Genomic DNA, 20,341 nt, shown 5'->3' on the forward strand with positions numbered 1-20,341 from the left:
AAAGCAAGAATGATTGTGTAAATACAAATATTTCCAGAGACCAAGGAAAGGTCAAAATGCCAAGACTGAAGAAAAAGAAAGAAATGCATTCAAAGTAATCATCATAATGGAGGTATTTTAACACATGTCATAAATATTAGGCTATGTTCTACATTATAAAAGGGGTTGCCCGAAGATAGTTGTGCGTGCCTGTGTGTACGGAAATGCAATAAAAACCCGAGTTATTTCTGAGTGGGCCTGCCTCCAGCTTCCTCTGCTGCAGTTTAAATCTGATTTGGAAAATAAAACATGAATATGCATCGGAGCCGTGAGGCATCAAAAACAAAGCCAGCATTTGCTGCTTGTGTTAATTAAACAGTTGATTCCCTTTGCCATTCAGGCCCTGGTATAGCAGAAAACCGCCTAGTTATAAATCCATAAACAGCTCAGATATCGTATCAAGGGTTACACACTGCAGGCGAGTCACAAATCTACTTCGTTAAAGTTTACAAACATGCCTGGCTGGTGAAACCAGCGATAGAGAATCATGCTGTGATTGCAAGCTCTCCTGCAGGCCAAATAGATCTGTTTTCCTCCCGTTTTCATGGCTGGGTCTTGAAGGCGCAGTCCCGGCTAGACCAGAGGTAGTTGAGGGAGATGTCAGTCAGTGACAATTGCCACACTTTTAGGATGAGAGGCCTTTTTGATCTATGCTTCTGGGAGATCTATCATAACAGCAGGTAGGGTAGCGATAGATCCTATTTAATTATCATTTAGTCGCACAACAATAGCTGGGGTCAGCACGCAGGTTAAGATCTAAAGGTTATTGCATTTTAAATGAAAGATGAACAGCTGTTACAGAAATAACATTACTCCGGAACAACCACCAATGAAATCATTAACAATCTGGGGGTTACACTTGCTCCCTTCCCATTCTCATTATTTATTATTTGGTAGACATTTGTTTTAGGGTTTATGACATTTGTGTTAATTTCTTTAGTGTGTCGTTAGCCATTTTTTCCATTTATGTAAATGTTGCTCACATTAACCTTTTCTTCCCTGGCGAAACTTTCCTATGATGGAAAGGAAGGCTGGAAGGCTACAGAACCGTTTGTAAATCCCATACCAATTTCTAGTGCGGAAAATGCATGCTATAAAAGGTGGCTGCATTGTTAGTCCCGTTCCAAATTCTGTGTTAGGAAAACTTCCGCAGATCAATTTTCAACTCGGATGACCCTCTGGAGGCTGTGGAAGCCAGTGGAGGGCTGTGGGGAACCAAGTTCTTTTAATTTGCTGGCTCAACTGCTTGATAAAGGTTAACATTTTCATAGTGAAAACGGCGGCCCACCGCCAATTCGTGGTAAATAGCCGCTTCCCCAACAGCGGCTTAAAAATAACTCCCGATGATATTTACCGCTGATGACTTGGCCAAATAGCTCTTCTGGAGTGTCCCCAAAGAATGGCACGCAGCCAACCAGAAACTCATAGAGGATAATCCCCATGGCCCACCAGTCCACGGGCTTCCCGTAGCCCTGCCTCAGAATCACTTCTGGTGCGATGTATTCAGGTGTGCCACAGACCTGAAAGAGGATTGCAGTCTCAGAATAATTGGAATATTAGGCATGCATTAGAATAAGCAAGGCGGCAAAACACCAATTAGTTTGCCCGGGGTGCACCTGCTCAACCACATGGACCCACAGGGGCACATGATCTTAAAAAAAAGGCGAGGCAATACTTAAATGCCAAAGCAGGGACGTGTCGGCGTCTGCTCTAGAGCCCAAAGAGGTGCCGTTCTCCATCTCAAATTAGGCCTCTGACCCACCGTTTTGTGGTTTTAGCCACCGAGAGCAGATCAAAACCAGTCGTACCCCTTAAATGTACAAGAAGGCACTCAGTCCTCTTCTTAGGCTTGATCTGACCAAAATACATCCACACTCTGTTGTTTCATCACCGCCTGACAGTGGAGAGGGTTTACCTTAAGTAACTTTGCAATGAACAGATTGTGGGCACACGGTAATGAGGCATGCTTCAAGGGAAATGGGCCATGGCTGGGCCTCGAGCGCCCGGGATCGTAGCTGAATCACAAGGTCCAGAGTACTCCACCGAGACTCCGGAATTTCTTACAAAAACAGCTTTCCATTTGTCTTGCTCACTCTCACTTGTGCGCAATTAGATCGTTTGTCTTGCTAATAGACCATAATGCCAGGGAGGGCTGGGAAGGAGTGGACCATTCACAGAGGGCCAGGGAGAAAAATGGGAGCAATTTGCACTTTATTAAAGGTAAGGCTTATACAGACATCTCCCCCACCAGAACTAATGCCAAGTCCACCCGGGCAAGTGGGTTTAGGCAATCACTGTCCTTTGCATTCCGCTGCGGAGCAGCATGGGGGCTTACCTGCTTATCCAGGAACTCACGGGCATCTTTCTCAATGTGGCCTTCATACAGATTGGTGGTCATGCTCATTAGTCCCACCTTGGATAATCCAAAATCTGTCAGCTTGATGTGCCCCATGGAGGTGACCAGCAAACTAGGCATCAGAAGGACAAACATGGCATAAGGGCAGGTGGCGGGTTGGCTCTTTCCTGGAAGGGTCCCAGGCCCTCTCTCTCCTAGTTGAGTTGGTAAGACTATTGCATACACTGGTATCAACCTTGTGAGACATGCCAGTGCGGAAAGAGAAGGCAGCCCAGGCCGGTGTCAAGTACGTGCATCTAACAGCGGAGTGGAATTCACCAGGGAGGGCCAGCCCCAGGGCCCAGCTCCTTCATACTGCAGCAACCAGGACAGTCTCATTTACAATACTCTGGGATGCTCTGAAAAATTAAAGGACGGCACTCTGACCCCTTTCCACTTTCACAAGAAAATAAATAAACCCATGAAACACCACCTATCATCCTGTGTCACACACCAGGTACTGTGATGGCTGCAACATCTGGGATTTAAATGAGGCGTAAGACAAAGAACTTGAACAAGAGAGGTCCCTGGCCAGCTAAAATGTCAGTTTCTCCATGTTACGCCCAAACAAAAAAGCAACAACAACAACAAAGTCATTTCCTATAGACACAAAGAACTGACATCCGATGGCTTTCTGAATGTATTCACTGAAATGAAAAGAAAGTCCAATTTAAAGAGTGCATCTTAGTTTGATGAGTGGAGTACTGGAGGAGAAAGAAGCCACGTGGGGGAAGGATGCCAACATTTCAACGGTGGTTGTCTTTGTGTGGTGATGCTCTGAGTATTTCCCCTTCCTTAGGATTTCCTGCACTTTCCACATGGTCTACAATCACCATAAATCAAATGTATCATCATATTTTCAAGACCTTTAAAGTCTTTACATATTAACATATAAAGGGTTGGCAGCCTCTCAAATTAGGAAGAAGGCATAAAACATTTAATGAATGGTACCACAAGAAATGTCCAGTCGTTTGGGGGAAATAGTTTATCAGACCCCCAAGTGCACCCTGATGGATGAAGAGATGAATAGAATATTAGGTTTGTAAGCAAAATGGGAAATGTTACCCAGGATTTCATCTTGCAGCACAGGGAGGATTATGATGCCAAATACCAAAACTAGGAAGAAAACTAATAGCACTCCAGGCGGAAATATACAAAATTTCTATAATAAAATCTACTTTACAAAGTTAACCCTGGCTTTATATTTACCATTTGTTCGTTTCTCCTGTTACTGTTTTATGTATCATAACCTCTAATGCAGTGGTTCTCAACCTTCCTGATGCTGTGACCCTTTCATACAGTTCCTCATGTTGTGGTGACCCCCCAAACACAAAATTATTTTCGTTGCTACTTCAGTGTCATTTTGCTACTGTTATGAATCGTCATGTAAATATCTGATATGCAGGATGTATTTTCATTATTACAAATTGAACATAATTAAAGCATAGCGATTCATCACAAAAATAATATGTAATTCTATATTGTGAAATATTTATTTCTAATGACAAATTGTCTTGAAGCATGGTGTAGCATGGGTAACAGTCTTCACGCCCGGTACTCATATGGGGGTATATCTCCATGTGGGCAGACTCACCTTGAGACGGATAGAGAAGTGGTGTCTCGGTTCCTAAGACCATCGGAAACATGTGTTTTCTGATGGCCTTAGGCGACCCCTGTGAAAGGGTCATTTGACCCCCAAAGGGGTCATGACCCACAGGTTGAGAACCACTGCTCTCAAGGATTACATAAAAATCACTCTATATAAACCATGAACATTACCCATTGGGGAACAATTATAGGAGAAGTTTAAAAGAGCGAAGCAACATTAAAACAAAGCCTTTTTGTAGATATTAATAAGAACACTTTTTGTCCTGTGTGGAAAAGCCTTCTGTGTACATACTTGTCGGGTTTCAGGTCTCTGTGCACAATCCCGTAATTGTGCAGGTACTCCAAGGCCAGGACAGTCTCAGCAAAGTACATCCGGGCCATCGCAACCGGGAGAGGGCCCATGTTTTTCATCAGTGTTGCACAGTCGCCCCCTATAAAGCAGAATAAAAGGTTTGGGCAACACATGATCCATTAGGATTAAAGATCATCCGTTTAGGCTAGAGCATTTCAAAGCAGAATCGTCCCTAGCCATGGACATAGCGTGCCATCATCATACATGCTCTAAGTAATCATTTCCTACCTTCCACATAGTACAGAGGAAATAGAAACGTTTGCTTAAGGAGTACCCCAAAAAAGGAGGTTTGGCTTTGAAATGGAAGTCCCCGCTGAAGAATGCCCACCACCACTTTAGGAACATGGTGACAAGGAAGCGCTCTCAGTATGAAACCAGGGGACTCATTCAAATTCAGATCCTCTGTCTACAGGTTCAGAGGTCTCAACAAACCATCTGATAGCTCCCTGGGTCCTAGTTCCTTCACCTGTTTTATCAGGATGGGATGGAGTCATCCCTTTGAGGATTAATGTGAGAATTAAACGAGATAACCTATAGAAACAATTTAAAGCATCATCCAACATAAATTCAGCATGTGATATGAAGCATAATAAAAACTTGTACTATTGTGGTTGTTGTTTCAATGACTACAACAACAGACTAATAACAGAAAGTACGAGGCAGCTTCAAAAACTTGGTGAAAAATGGATTGAATAGATCTAGAATCTTCCACAGATTTTTGCAGCTTCTTTGCATTGGTGTGGTGGCAAGAACAATGGGTGGAATTCAGGTAAACTACATTTTTGTCTTAAAAGCCAAACCCAAACTCACTGCCATCCAGTCAATTCTGACTGCTGGCCACCTGAACCTACAACTCAGCATCCAGTAGGTTCCCCTTAGCCTTCATTTCACTCCTTTGAATAAGTGGGCCTAATGTGTGGCCAGTGCTTCGTTAAGTTCTATACTGGTGGATTCGAACTGCTGACCTCACGGTGAGCAACCCAACACATAACCCGCTTTGCTATCAGGGCTCCTGGACCAATGGAAAGAGCATAAATTAGAGACTTCGAAAATTCTTTCAGCCTTTGCTGATCTATTCATTCGTTATTAACATGATTATGTTAATATAAACACTCAGAAATTTAACATAAAATCAACAGATTACTTAGAGCATATAAAAAGCTGACTAAAAACCTGCATGATAAGGTTCAAACAAACAAAAAAAAACTCTGGCTGCCAGATTTTCTGACATGCAACTCCTTCTCATAGGCCATTGTTGCTCCAGGCTACCATGTTTTCCCTCCAATCCAACCCACTGTCCACTCAACGCCGACTCACAGCAAAGCGATCACGCAGGGTAATGCTGCCCACAGGGCTTCTAAGGCTGTAAGCCTTCACACAAGCAGACTGCCGCATCGCCCTCCCTCATGACAGCTGCTTGGGTTTGAACCCCTGACCCTTGCTTGGGTTGGCAGCCGCGAGTTTTAACCACTGTGCCATCAGGGATCATGGCTATAGACTCACAAGAGAGGCTATAGCTTTATGGCTGCATTCTTAAAGAAAACCAATTGTAATGAACATTTTTATGGTATGTGATAAAAATAAGTAGGAAAATCCCATCACCTATATTCCAACTTTAACGACCAACTTGAGAGGTGGTTGTTAGGATTAAAAGCTATTAAAAAAAGACAAACAGCCTCTTCCCAAATAGCACTAATTTCCCCTTTGCTGTCATAGAGTAGGCACTTTACAGGCAATTATCAGAAGATAATGACTGGGATGACAGCCATCTCATTGCCTAGCTTCAGTTCCTACGTGGGTATGGGTCTCACAGCACAAAATGAGCCGGGGCCTCCTGGGTACAGGTGTCCAGTGCCCGGAAACAAGAGTTGGGTTTACCTTCCACATATTCCATGACCATGCACAAGTGACGCCGCGTTTCAAAAGAGCAGTACATGCTGACGACGAAGGGGTTTTCCGCGAAGGTCAGGATGTCCCGTTCCACGAAGGCCTGCTGGATCTGGTTTCGGAGGATGAGGTTCTGTTTGTTTATCTTCTTCATGGCAAACCGTTGCCGGGACTCCTTGTGCCGAACGAAATAGACTGCCCTGAAAAAAGAGCACAAGGGTTGGGGTGCATGGGGAGAGAGGAGGTGGGGATGGTGCCAGCGTACAGCAAAAGCCAGGTGATCAAAGTGGTTTCAAGGTCACTGGTAGCTGGAATTCAGCTCACAGGAGGTCTGCCAGCAGCTACAGACATCCCATTTCAGGCACGAGGCTTTTAGACAGAATTAATTGGGGCACTTCAGGAGAACACTCCTTAAGTGTTCAGGGGTTGGGGGCATATTTTTTCAATGGGGGCCACCATAACGTGAGTGGTTCATGGTGACTTTCTTAAATTTTATACAGGAGTCCAGGAGCCCTGGTGGCGTAGTGGGTTACACACTGGGCTGCTGACTGCATGAGGCTTGTCCAGTCCCAAAAACACTCTGGCCTAGATTGGGCCACTCCAGGTGTAGTGCCCACCATGGTGTACCCCCCCTGAATTTCAGCATGCTCAGTAGACACACCTGGTCCCTGCTCCAGCTCCTAACAAATCCTCAAGTCCTCATCTGGTTCTTTCAATTCTAGTTCATCTCAGGGCCATTCTACACCAAGGACTGTGGCGTAGTATTTCACAAGTTGGGCTGCTGAGTTCAAAACCACCAGCTACTCTTTTTAGGGAGAATTTGAGGCTTCCTTTCTATCGCTTTCGCATTTTGGAAATCGCTTCTTCACCCTCCGGCAGCTGTGATGGGATCCAAACTCCATCCTCTGGTTCTTCAATGCTTTCTTTTACACCCTCAGCCCTAAGGTTGACTTGGCCTCTGAAACTCAATAGGGTTACTCTAGAATTGGAAATGACTTTTATGGCATCCGGTTTGTTTTTGTGTTGATGTAGGAGACCAAATTCAATTCCCAGTCAGTTCACTCCGAGGGCTAAAGGGCCTTTAAATCAGCCATGGAAACCCGAGGGACCACAGCAGGACTGACATACACTGGGTCACCAGGAGACAGGGGCCAAGTCAGTGGAAGCTATCAACAACAATCTTCTCCAACAACAGTCACAGGTCATCCAGGAGGTGCAAATAAGATGCATAACATCCGTAAGGTGAATGAGAACTGTGTCCTAGGTTCCAGGAGGCTGTTTTGCAACAAAAAGCACCTTGTTTCCTCACTGCAGCCCTTGGCATCTGTCTGGCCATCTATGATGGCCATCTTCAACAGATATGCATCTCTCAACATAGAGGGTAAGGGGTCTGCATGGGGAACTACATTGCTGCTAGTTTCAACCCATGGCCCGAATGACCAGGTTGCATTGAAACTCTGCCTAAAGCCCCAACATGAACACTGTAGTGGGTCAGTTCTGGTTGGGTAAAGAGAACAGAGTCCCAGGAGTTAGGATTTCATGGAGGAAAACAAAGAGGCAACTAATAAGATGAGAACTCTAAGAGAATGTCTTGTGTGGGCTTCTGTTCTTGCAAGCCATGCTCCAATGATCAAAGACGTCATAATTTACCGACAAGCCAGCAATCATGGCAAAGCCCACGCAGTCACCTGCCTCCTATAAGCATGAAGGGTTCTCTGATCCATGTTTTCCTGACTTCCACTGGACCTGAACACTGAACATAGGAGGCCTAGGGACCCCCAATGCTCCTGTGGCATCGCTATCAAGTGATTCACGTCTAGACATTTGAAAACCGTCAATTCCAGTGTAACCACTATTCTTATTTCTCCTTAAGCGTTCGGCTGACAACTCGTTCTTTGTGCAAGTCAGTGCACCTTCTTGTCTTGATGGCGTTCATCTTTTTTCTTCACTCACAAGCTTTTCTTTTTCATTGTCCCAACAGTACTTCTTATTTACTTTACTCACTTTCCCTCTCTTCTCAGTTCTTTGGCTTTTAGTTCTTTTGTTACAAAGTAAAGAGGAGCCCTGGTGGCATCATGGTTATGCATTGGGCTGCTAACTTCAAGGTCAGCAGTTTGAAACCACCAGCTGCTCCTCGGGAGAACGATGAGTTATAGTCTCTGCACCCCACAGGGGCAGTTCTTCTCTATCCTGTGAGGTCCCTATGAGTTGGACTTGACTCAAATGCAGTGGGTTTGGGTGTTCATGTTGTTGTTCACGGCCTTCGGGCTGATTTGGACTCATCGTGACCCTGGGTATGCAGGATCGAGCAAGCTCCAGGGGGCTTCCAAGACTGTGACAGCTTGAAAGCAGACTGTCAAGCCTGTCTTCTGAGATGCCTTTGGGTGGGTTTGAACTGCCAACCTTTTCGTCAAGAGTTTAACTCTTTGCTGTAGAGAGGGATGACGGAGTCTGTTTATGCTGCCAGGGCTCAAAATGGCGATGAAGTAACTTGAAGACATACTTACACTGGTGAACCATGAGTGTGAAAAGGTAAATAAAGCACTCTTTACAAAACAAACAAAAACTAAACCCAATGCTTCAGAAAGCCTTGATAAAAGTGCGCTATTACATGCAATTCCTACTGATTTATTGTGGGTGAGGGCATTTTGGAAAGTTGGGAAAATCATAAAATGAGTAATTCCAGAGTGCCTCAATCTCTAGATCGCTTCCTTTTCTTGCCTCGCCTTTAAAGACACTCCAACTGAAGCAGAGAAATGAGGATTACAAACAGGGTGTCTGTGGGCTGCCACCTAGAGGTCTGCCCTTAGCACAGAAGTTCAGTAAATTTATATAAACTTGGGTCACATGGAAATGCTCAGAGGATGTATCGTTTTCAAAATGATGTCTCATTTCGACCAACTTTCTAATTAACCAAGAAAGGACTCCTCCTTTCTCAATCCGACTTAAGGCTTCCACCACACATATATCTTTCTCGAATTATGGATGAGATAAACACGAGATTCCATACACACAGAAAACGAGCTGCTCCTAATCCGATGCTGGAAAGCATGGATGCTGCCAAGGAGCTTAGGAAAGACCTTGCTTTGCCCTCAACGTGAGACAAACACTGGCAGATACTGCAATGAAAAGGATTTTTTGAAATAGAAGATCCATTTAACAACAACAAACCACCCCCCTGAAAGTTAGCATTTACCATGTGAAACAAAAAACCAAACAACGCTTTTATGCAACCATCTGTGTACTGTAAGTTACTGCCGCGCAGCTTGCTCCCCACCTCTCCTAGCCACGATTCATAGGACGTTGACTGGTGAGGCTTCTCAAGTGCCGTTGGGTCAGGTCCGGCTCACAGCCACCCTATGTACAACAGCGTGAAACACTGCCTATTCCCTCACCATCTTTACAAAGAGTGTGCTGGAGTCCACTCTCGTAGCCCCTGTATCAAAAATCCCATTAAGGGTCCTCTTCTTTTTCACCAACTCCGCACTGTGCAAAGCGTGATATCCTTTCCCAACGCCGGCCTGATGACATCCCCAAATCTCACCATCCTGAAGGAGCATGCTGGCTGTACTTCTCTGAGGCCGATCTGTTCATTCTTCTGACAGTCCAGGGCACTTTCAACGGGCTGCACCAGCGCCAGACTTCAAGTGCATCCATTCTTCTCTGCTCGCGTTCGTCCGGCTTCCGCCTGCACAAGAGGTGCCTGAAAGTACTATGGTCTGTGCCCGGCGCACCTTACTCCTCAAAGTGAGATCCTTGCTCTTCCGGGTTTTAAACAGATCTTTTTGCATGTAGATTGGCCCAATGCAATATGCCATTTGATTTCTTGTCTGCTGCTTCCAAGAGTTTTGATTGTGGATCCAAGAAAAATGAGAATCTTCGACATAGGATATTTTGACTGTCACACATTTAGATGATCTGAAGGTTGTCATTTTGATTGCCAATAAAGCACAGCCTTTTTTCACACATCTCTGACTGTTCAGCTTTATGTTTGAGAATGACAGGAGTGGAGCAGGAAGCACAGAGCTGTACAGGATTTCATGAGAGAAGAAAGCAGAAAAGCCCCCTGACCCCCGAGTAACTGTGAATTTGCCTGGGACTGTGGACTGGGTGACACACAGCCTCAGTCTTGAGTCCCAGATTTCTGTTCACAAAATCTGATGTGACTTTCTCCTGTCACGATGTACTTCAAGCATGAATCAGTTCTTCCCTTTTGAAATTCACCTGAACCCGCTGAAATCCATCCTGGTGGTCCCTTGTTATTCTCATCAAATTGCACAAGGACATATGTGTTCATATTGCTCCGGCTGGCTTTATAACTTTTCTTTTTAAACATTCTTAGCTTCTTGCATTTTTGTGCTTTCTGAGGAATAGTCTTCTTTTTTAAAAAAATTATTATTAATTGGGAGTTAATACATATATCATTCCATAGTTCAATCACATCAAGCCAGCATTGTACAACTGCTACCACAATCAGTTTCCAAACATTCCTTTTCTTCCTGGCCTCCTTGACATTGTCTCCCTTTTACCCGCCGCCACCACCACGACTGAATGGGATCACCAGGGGCTTATTTCCCACGTAGTTCTCACAAATGAATCTTGAACTCCCACTGTCATCCATAGCCATCTGCAAACTGGAATCTCACAATTGAGGCTCTGGTATTAATCCCTCCTTTTACTTTGGATTAGATCGTTTATACTCCTTTGGTGATTGATGATGGTGCGCTTCCTCCATGTGGAATTAGTGGACACCTCCCTGAAGTGGCGGCTTGTCTGGAGACAAGTCTTTAAGACCCCAGAGGCTATTTTATCTGATAGCTAGACACCGTCTCATTTCTTCGCCATATTTTGCTAATGCATGTGTATCTTTTATGTTCCCTTCCTGAGGGCGAATATCAAGCAGGGCCATGATGTAAGAACAAATTGTTACATTGGAGCTAGGATTGCATATGAGTCCAAAATCCAGAAATCTTCTTAATGCTATAAAATATTTTTTGTATTTACTAATTGTTTATTTACCAATCACTGTTGTCTCCTTCCAATCATTTGTCCTTTCGGTTAATAGATGTTCTTAATCTAAAGTCAGCAGCGATGGGGGAGAGAGAAATGACAGACAAACAGATAGCCAGAGACAGACAGACATCTCACACTACTAAGCCCAGCTAGAACCCTTCAACGTTATCAAGATGGGCCAGAAAACGGACGCAGTCCCCAAGGGTGGCTGGCTTGTAGAAGCTGTGTTTTGGTCTGTGCTCCTCCACTGGCTTGGCTTTCCTGGGGACGAGGATGGGGCAGGGGGGAGGGGGTTGTGGAGAAGCAAGAGCTTCCCTCTTACCAAGCAGACCAAGGGGTTTGAGGGCAGAGAGAGATGGAAGCAGCCGCTGACAAGTGAGTCAGGCCTACTGGGAACAGGAGTGTCTGATGCGAATAAAATCTCACGTATCTGAGAGCCCCCTTGAGTGGAGTCAATCTGCATGTGGGAGTGAGGGTGCAGGTGTGAGAGGGCCTGGGGGGAGGGTGGGGTGGGGACTCATGGAGGGGTCAACGAGACTAATGTGCATCATGGTTGGAAAGAAAAGCCAACGAAGGGGAAAACACTGTGCGTTTCCAATGGAGCTTTTTATTTGTAAAATAAAGCTGGAACCTGTGTAAGGAGGAAATCAGACAAGGACAATGCAAATACCTCTCCCTGATAGTGACATAGAGGTGGTACGACTGCGCGACTGCGCCCGGTTGGAGGAAGGAAATGCGAGAAAAACAGAAAAACCAGACACTTCCTCCATGTTCAGGCTCCCAAAGGTTTCCCTGTGCCCTGGTGTGTGGACCAAACACATGCTAGCTTCCTACAGAGCCACACGCTGGCTAGGCAGGGGAGCATAGTGCTTCAGGGCTAGTTCTCATTTGTTCTGTGTGAGACCGCCATTGGTTTCCGGCCCATAGACCTGGGTGCAGCCACTCCTGTCGGCCAGTGGGGGCTTGCGTGTGGCTATGATGGAGAACAGGGTTCAGCCGAGCTTTAGACTACGCCAGACTAGGAAGAAAGGCTTGGCCACCTACTTTGCAAAAACCACCAACAAACAACTCTACAGGCCACAATGGTTCACTCCCCAAGGGATGACCGATGTGCAGAACCAATTAGCGTGTTGTTCCACGGTGCACGAGGTCGCTGTGCGTTGAGTTCATGGCTACTAACAGCAACAAGGCCTCCCTCTTAAAGTTGTTTCCGCTTTAATATTTTTCTGCTTTCTTTTTGATGGAGATGTCCCTTTGTCTAGTCATTGTTTGTTTGCTTGCGTGCTGTTTGTGCTTTGGCTTTCTGCATATGAGATACAGAATAGGTTGATCTACAGAGACAATTAATGGGATTAATCAATGCCTGGGGGCAAGGCTTGAGGGGGATGGAGGGAATAGGGAGCGAACACCAGTGAAGATGAGAAGAAAATGTTGAGAAACTGTGGCAATGACTGCACAAACCTTCCTACGAGGACTGAATGATTACATTGTACAACATGTGAAATGTAAGCCAATAAAACCAAACACAGGTGAAACTACACGTGGTATAAAGGGATGCTGCCCCAGCAGTCAGGGACCAGAGCCTGGTGAAGAGGGAAGGGACTCTGCTGTGACACAGATGAGCCTGATGACCTTAGGACACGGATGCCCCTGAAGTTGGCCTTGAGAAAACCAAGGTGTGCACTTCAGCACGGGGAACAGAGCCCTGGCTGGCGAGACTCGGGGCGCTGGCTGCACTACGGCTTTTCAAGCAACCACTGAATGGTGTCACCCGGAGTCACTGAGGGGAGAGGTGTACCTGCCACACCGAAGCCGAGGGAAACCTCTACCAGTCTGGCTTTGGCCACCCCCAGAGGCTCCCATTTGTGGAGTCCGGGTACATCCTCCCGCCATCAGCGTCGAGTGGGCATGCGAAGGGGGGTAGCTCCATTTGAATTTCAAATTAAAAATAATTAAAATGTAGAGGAAATCTGTTGGAAATGCAATGAGCGATTAAATCTGAGAAGAGCAAAGGGGGTAAAAGTTTTGGCGGGATGGCGGAGGCTCGCCCCAGCAGCTTGTGAGTCCATTAATGCCTTGGCCTGCTTCCTGGGTATTTACGGATTCACAGCTTGTTTAACTTCTTGTAGATTCCCAACCGTTCCCCAACGTGCGATCTACCTCATCTACTACACAGTTGTTTAATTGCGCTACAAATGAGTTTACTCAACCAATTACAACTGCAAACACTGCTAAGATAGATGCCCACGTCTCACAAACAGGGTGTCTCACAGAGCATCCTACCCCAGAAGCCCTCTGTCCACCCCCCAAGATTTAGGAGCACGCGACTCCATCGAGTCATGAAGTCCAAGTGCGGTTTTGTTCCCCACAGCGAGAAGAGATCCCTAGATTGCCTCCCAAAGGGAAAAAGAACTAAACAACCAATCACACACACAAAACTCGCCAACAACCACAGGCCAGAAAGATTTTTTTCCTCTGTAGAAAAGTTTGAAGGAACTTTTGAGTTTGAACATGCGGTGGAAATACAGCATCAGAAAGCATTTATAAGGTGCAATCAGGAAATATGTCATTTAACACAAATGCTGAAAACAAGCCAGTGGAGCGTAGAAAGGACTCTCAAATATTTAAGTTCTTCACTACGCTAATGGTGTGGAAAATATCAGAGGTGGGAAAAAAATTCGTCAGGGGAAACATCCCTGGTGGCCCAAGAACAGTAACTTTTATCTCATCTGCTCAGATGTGTGTTAAATGGCAGTAAATGTCTGTGGGATTGTTTACTGCTCTCCACATACAGATGGACTCGGGATTAATACTTAATTAAACTCCAAGGCTGGGGCTGTCTAAAATGGACCGGGAGGTAGTTTGCGTATTAATTATCCGTCCAAACTATTTATTAGTAAACTCAGAAGAATCTGATCACAATTTGCCCTAGGCCATCAGAAAGACACTCCCGAATGACTTTGATTTCTAGCACCCTGGGGTAACACGCGCAGCAAATGGCAGTGAGCACTCAGGCATCTCAGCCAGCTTCATCCCTGAATACCTCTCTTACAAGTTTGGTGGCTATGTGTGACAGACAGGACTGATTCTCAGGGAGGAATGCTACACAAGGAATATGCAGGAGACTCCCCTGCCCTGGCATACATATATGTTCTATGTATGGGAACAAACAAAAACTCTGACTCCATCAAACGTCAGGGATTCCCCAAATCAAAAGGGCAGAGTGAAGGAGTTACAAAGCATGAGTGTATACATTTTCTCTTTACTTTCCTATTTTCTCTTATTTAATAAAATCTTCCTCTCTCCGCCTCTACTCCCTTCTAGGACCCTGGGGGCTATGTTTTCTGAGGGGCATCCAAGCAGAAATCAAATGGGCCGCACATCACACCCATCCCGGAAGGTGCCAAGCTCACACAAAGTATCCATCTGACGTTATCCAAATGTGAAAAGGATGTGACTCAGGTGGGTTGAAATCCAATAGGGAAACTTTTCTTGAATTACTCACCCATAGGCTCCGTTGCTAATCAATTTGATCGTTTCGAAATCACTTTCCCGAGGTTTCCTTCGAAGTTTCAGGGAGGCGTTGGAGCTCTTGGAAACAAAATGTGCAAGTTAAAAGACAGTGCCGGGTGAGAGAGCTTAAAGACATGGCCGACAAGCCCTGTCCCGTACTTTGTTGAAGGAGAGTAGGGCAGTGCCCAGCTTCTGCAGGCCAGCCTCCTGCACAACAACCAGTCGATACGGACCAAAGCCGCGAAAAGGCTGCTCCATCACAAAGTCAAGGCGCACACACTGGCTCACAACAAACGGGGGCTACTTTGTTGCAGGCATCGAAGTATGCTATTACTGTACTACTATGTTAAAGATATTTTTGCATGGCCACAAGTGTTTCTTTGATCTCTTTTTTAAGCACAGAAAGGTAGTGAATACTAAGACAAACGTTTGGCCTACTGATCTTAGACAGGCTGCTCTCTACCCGTTCTGACAGACAAAGGCGACTGACTTACAGTCAGATGTAAGAATGGAACTCCATCATTTGAACTCTCCTGTATTCCAGCCAGGAGAACGAGGAGACAGTCACTCCCAGGGAGAAACCCACAGGGCGGGTTCACTCTGTCCTAGGGGGTCACTATGAGGCGGCACCGGCTTGATGGCTGTGAGTTTGGTTTGGGTTTTGTATTCGAACCAAGTGAAGCTGTGTGACCGCGTTCCAGGCCAATCTTCCACAGCCATGCAGACCAGCGCCTCCTCCCGAGAACGCGGTCTCGGTTTCACGTCCACCAGAGCTTCCCAAATGTACTTGGCCCACCACCCCCTTTTTGGTGGGAAAAGCAATTCTCCCACCCCTCTGGCAATGGGAAATTTTTATAATATAGCCCATAATCAAGGACAGCGTTTAGGGAATCTGCTCTGGCAGCGCCCTCACCCCCTGGATTGTTCCAGTAACCCCCAGGGAGGCTGTCCACCCACACTGGGAAGCATTGATGTGAACCAACTCCTACTTCACAGAGAAGCCCACCACGCGTTCTGAAAATTCCAGATGTTCACTTCCCTGGGTCAACGATTCAAGTGAGCCTCACCCCAGTCTCGTAACATTTTAAAAGACCGAGTTCCATCCAAAATGCCACATCTTCTGTCCGCTTCCAGCCAAAACAGAATGGACGGGAGGCGTCCACCATGTGCCCTTCCTGTCCCTGACCAGCACAGGTAGAGCCGTGTCATTCCGGGGGCCACCGCTCTTTCTTACAAAAGGTCCTAAGCTTGCAATATCCCAGTGCAGAACGCAAGCCTCGTCGTCCACACCCGTTTTCCCTTGATGAAGGTGTCGGTTTCCAAAAAGACGGCTACTTTAAAACTTTAAAACTTCAGTTCAAAGGATAAGAATAAACCACGTGAAAGAATCCTCTTACACCACGTGTAGCTTAGAGTTGACAACATGCCCAGCCTCTCTGTTCCCACCACGGTATCCGCACATCGTCTAAGAAACCTCGTCATGCTGAGATACACGCCATCCTCTCCGACTCTGCTGGAAGACACGGGCACTGGCTTCCCACCTTCCTCTCTGCCCGTGTTTTCTCACCGTCCTGCGTGAGTTCAGTGTTTACACCGATCACACATCTATCTGATGGCCGCAAGATTCTTGGACCCCCTCAACTCAAAGCTCCACCTCTCTCCTCTCCTTTTGCCTGACCCCAGGACTTGGGTCACCTGCAAATGTCCCATCTCAGAAGACATAACTCAAGACTGGGCGTCTTTCCTTGTTCCAGGACTTTCGCTCCGGCTGCTCTTCCCTGGCTCAGAACCGTAGGCTCTGCCCCAAGCTCCTTTCCCTCTCTGCCTCCATGCCTGAGGGACCTCCTGCATGGCCACAGGTAAGGTCTAAGTGATGGCAGCCTCTGCCAAACGCTTTTCATCCAAGAAGTGGAAGGTACCAGGCGTTAGAAGCAACAGCCTGCTCGCCGGCTCTTTTTGGATGTCTCAATGGAGCTTCAGTCTCAGCACATCCAAATGATGGACATGGCGATAAAAATAGCAATGTCTACCTTCTCTGTTGTATTTACTAGGGGATGGTGGTGTTTTAATGTTCTTACGTAGATGAGCTCATATAATCTTCTGTAATCTTTATGACATCTCTTTTACAGATGAGGTAACTGCAGCTTTGGAAACAACTTCTAAGATGTGGAATTGGGTTTCATATCTACACGCTCCCACTCCAGAGATGGATTCTTAGCTATGAGCCTACTTACAGCACCTGCTTCCCTGACCACCCCACCCCCACTCCATTCTGGTCCCTCTTTGGCATTTGTAACTAAGAGAGTGGCACTAGCACTAGGACCTCTCACCTGTGGCCCTCTAGTCGCTTCACTGACTTCACCAGGCCACCAAGCTAGGCACTCTGATTCCAGGTATTTCCCCACAGCTCTCTTACACACATCCACATCCCTCAAAGCTCAACAGTGCCCCAGACCCGGAAGAAAACAGACACACCGTAATCCAGTGGATTATTTAATATGGCTCTTCTCCCCAAAGACTTACTCTCACCAAACAACTTTTGCTTTCCTGGTGGGCCTGGGTAAGAAGGTCAGAGGAAGGTGATGGTTAGATTATGATTCAGCTCAGAGTGCTTGTTAACAGAGCTAATTGGAATTGCCATCCTGCTGAGTATAAAACCAGCCATCTCAGAAGCAGGAGGTGGGGATCTCACTACCAGCAAAAGAGTAAGATCCAGGAGTACAGCGAGGCCTGTGGACCCTGAGATCCTTGTGCACTGAGCTTCCTTCTTCCAGAAGATCACTGGGAGTGGCAGGGGAGGAGCAGCAGAATCAAGAACAAGAGTATGAGACTCAGCAATGGACTGCCTAGCCCAGAGGGCAAGTGAAGTGAAGTGCTGAAGTATGCATCGAGAAACTCAATTAGGAGAGTGGGGTTTGCTGAAAAATGAAGCTGCGACCAAGTGCCTTCAGGCTGAGGCTTACGGCACAGTAGCATCCCCTTGGGGCACCTATTGGCAGTGCTAAAAGAGCTTTGAAACATTTCCTGAGCAGGGCAGAAGCCAGGCTGTGAGGCTGAGGGTCAGCTCAGGCTGAGAAACTCCCTTGATGGAACAACTGTATCCTAAGCATCCTACATCTGAATTATAAACTGTGCCCTTCCCTAGTCAGCCCTCTACCTGTGAGCATTGTCTAGGAGTTCTTTGTGGGCCTTGCAATGCATTATAGAGCCCAGATGCAAAGTAGGGAGTGCTGTGGGAGACAGAACAACAAAAGCAGAGAATGCTGAGAGAAAGCACCCACTTATAATGTTCTTATGGGAAAAAGGACCTAGATGTCCAACTGTTCTTGTCTGCCTCTGCGGTCTCCCTTGTTCTTGGCTGCACATGTCTTCTGCTCCCGGGCATCAGGCCCAGGGAACAGCATGGGCAGAGCTTCTGAACCAACTCACTTTACATCACACCAGAGTTATAAATCAACCCCCTTTATGCCTCTTTATGGGATGCTCTTGTAGTGTCTAGTCATCTTCCTTTCCTATAGCTTACTCATGTTTATTACATTACATTCGGGGGTGATTTCTTTTTATTAATTTTTCTTTGGAGGGAGGCGCTAAGCCCAATAGGCCTGGGGCCTGGCATGCGGTAGAGACACGACAAATATTTGGGGGATCAAGTCACCCACACGCCCCGATCTCTGTACGCCAGTGAACAAGAGAGCGCGGCACGCTTCACCACACATGTACTCACACTCAAGGACTCATCCGTTTCTGGAGTTTCTGCTGTCCCGCTATCGTAGTTTCCCAACTGCGCCATTTCTGAGTTAAAAACAACAACAGAAAGCACAGTAAAGTTTAGGGGGAGCAGGTGAACCATTTTAATTAAGCAAGAACAGGATAAGCTGAAACTGAAGAAAAATAATGTTCCCCCAAAACCTGTCTTATATTTCAACATGTTACAGGAAAACCTTAAACCCAAAAGGTTAAGAAGCAGCAACTCGCTGATAACAATTTTGAAACTGTTGATTCGCCCCCTCGCCTGGAGCGTCACTTCTCATGGCCAGCCAGCCGGACACAGGGGTCACTGGGTTACATAATTATGGTGGCTTGGGAAGGGCAGGGCCAACAGCTGGGCTTCTACCTGGCTCACCAAGAAGATTACGACTTCGCAGGGCCCGGGAGAAACCAGGGACACAATGACCATGCTGGGGGAGTGATCCTCAAGTTGCAGACGTGGATGTCTCTTGTCCCATTCGTGGCCAGCTATGCTAGCAAGTAAGTAAGCGCTTGCAAACGTTAAGCCTGGAAGTAATACGGTGAGTAAGACGGGCTTAGAGGTGCAGAAAAGCCCTGGGGGAACAGTGGGGTGAGTGTTGAACTGCTACCCAAATGCCAGCTGTTTGAACCTACCGAAAAATGTGGCGGCCGGCTTCCTAAAAGATTTAGAGCCCTGGGACCCTATGGCGAAGCTCCACCCTGTCCTTTCATGTCTCTATGAGGCAGAATCGACTCCGCTCGACAGCGGTGGGTGTTGGCAGGGATGAGAAGGCAGGGCTTCTGCCTGTGCCAGTCCTGATGGCCTTTCCATCTGTGTGAGGCCGAGGCTCCTCACCTGTACAATGGGGACACTGATATGAAAGCCCTTCAAAGGCTGCCTCGTGAAAATTAAGTGCTCATTCATGTTGGCTATTGGATATGACTCTTCATTACATCATACAGAGCAGTTAAAAAAGAGCTCGCGTGGTACTGGGGCTTGGTATTAGGCTGCTAACCACAGGGTTAGTGGTTCTAACCTACTCGCAGCGGTGTGAAAGGCTTCCGCCCACAATTCTGACACTGGCTATCTCTGAGCAGCAGTGTCTCGTGTCAAATAATCTGCATTTTCTAAGTTTATAAGATTGAACACGTATAAAAAGAAGCTACCAGTTTGTAGCCTATTTTGTTTTTATATGTCTGGAACCATCGCACAGAAAATCTGATCACTATACAGACCCTGTCGGCAGGAACCACATGTTTCGATGTGTGTGACTCTCCACGGTTGCACTGTACAACGAACAAGGCAATCAGTACCAGGATCAGTCACTGTAGCCTAGTTTTATACACTGTAAGCCGAGTTTTTCAGCACATTTTTAAAATGCCATTTTTGTGGTAAAATTAAGTGTCTCGGATGATATTCGGGTCGGCTTATACTCGAGTATGTACGGTACTTCTTGTTTTTTACCTACCATCTTTCTTTCTTTTTTGAGGGACAGAGAGAGATTACATGTGGAAAATATAAAGCCAAACACCAGAGACTCGAGCGGGTGGAATAACTGGAAAGCCACATTTACTTGTAGGGCCGAGTCCAGCGTAACAATGAGCGCAGAAGGAAGCTTATACTTTCAAAGTGTCGTTCAAATGCTGTCAGCACCCACTGGGACTGGCACCTGGGGTTGACGGACTTGGCGGGGACTGAATGGTGCCCAGTTGGAAGGGCTCTCGAGCAGGGGAGCAGCATCCCAGGCGGTTCATAAAAATGAGCAGCAAGAGGGTGGAGGACGCCATCGCTACATCTCGCGGAG

The 20,341-nt window shown here is 46.4% G+C and overlaps 1 protein-coding gene and 1 non-coding gene across 2 annotated transcripts in view; both read right to left on the minus strand.

Annotated features, from left to right (window-relative positions):
* The window catches only part of MAST4 (microtubule associated serine/threonine kinase family member 4), a 97,151-nt gene that overhangs the window by 37,914 nt on the left and 38,896 nt on the right, over nt 1–20,341 (minus strand). The window contains exons 9-14 of the mRNA XM_045285232.1: nt 18,532–18,599; nt 14,800–14,885; nt 6,273–6,481; nt 4,335–4,473; nt 2,375–2,507; nt 1,394–1,559 (exon numbers count right to left, since the gene is read on the minus strand). Of these exons, the coding sequence (XP_045141167.1) occupies nt 1,394–1,559; nt 2,375–2,507; nt 4,335–4,473; nt 6,273–6,481; nt 14,800–14,885; nt 18,532–18,599 (801 nt within the window). The remainder of the gene's footprint in view (nt 1–1,393; nt 1,560–2,374; nt 2,508–4,334; nt 4,474–6,272; nt 6,482–14,799; nt 14,886–18,531; nt 18,600–20,341) is intronic.
* Nucleotides 19,729–19,863, minus strand: LOC115873920. Its single transcript, XR_004048690.1, has one exon. It is a non-coding gene; the product is annotated as a small Cajal body-specific RNA 14 (non-coding RNA).

This window comes from Echinops telfairi, unplaced genomic scaffold, assembly GCF_000313985.2.
Source record: "Echinops telfairi isolate 266 unplaced genomic scaffold, ASM31398v2 ScPeMD7_7469;HRSCAF=8507_1, whole genome shotgun sequence".
NCBI classification, from domain to species: domain Eukaryota; kingdom Metazoa; phylum Chordata; class Mammalia; order Afrosoricida; family Tenrecidae; genus Echinops; species Echinops telfairi.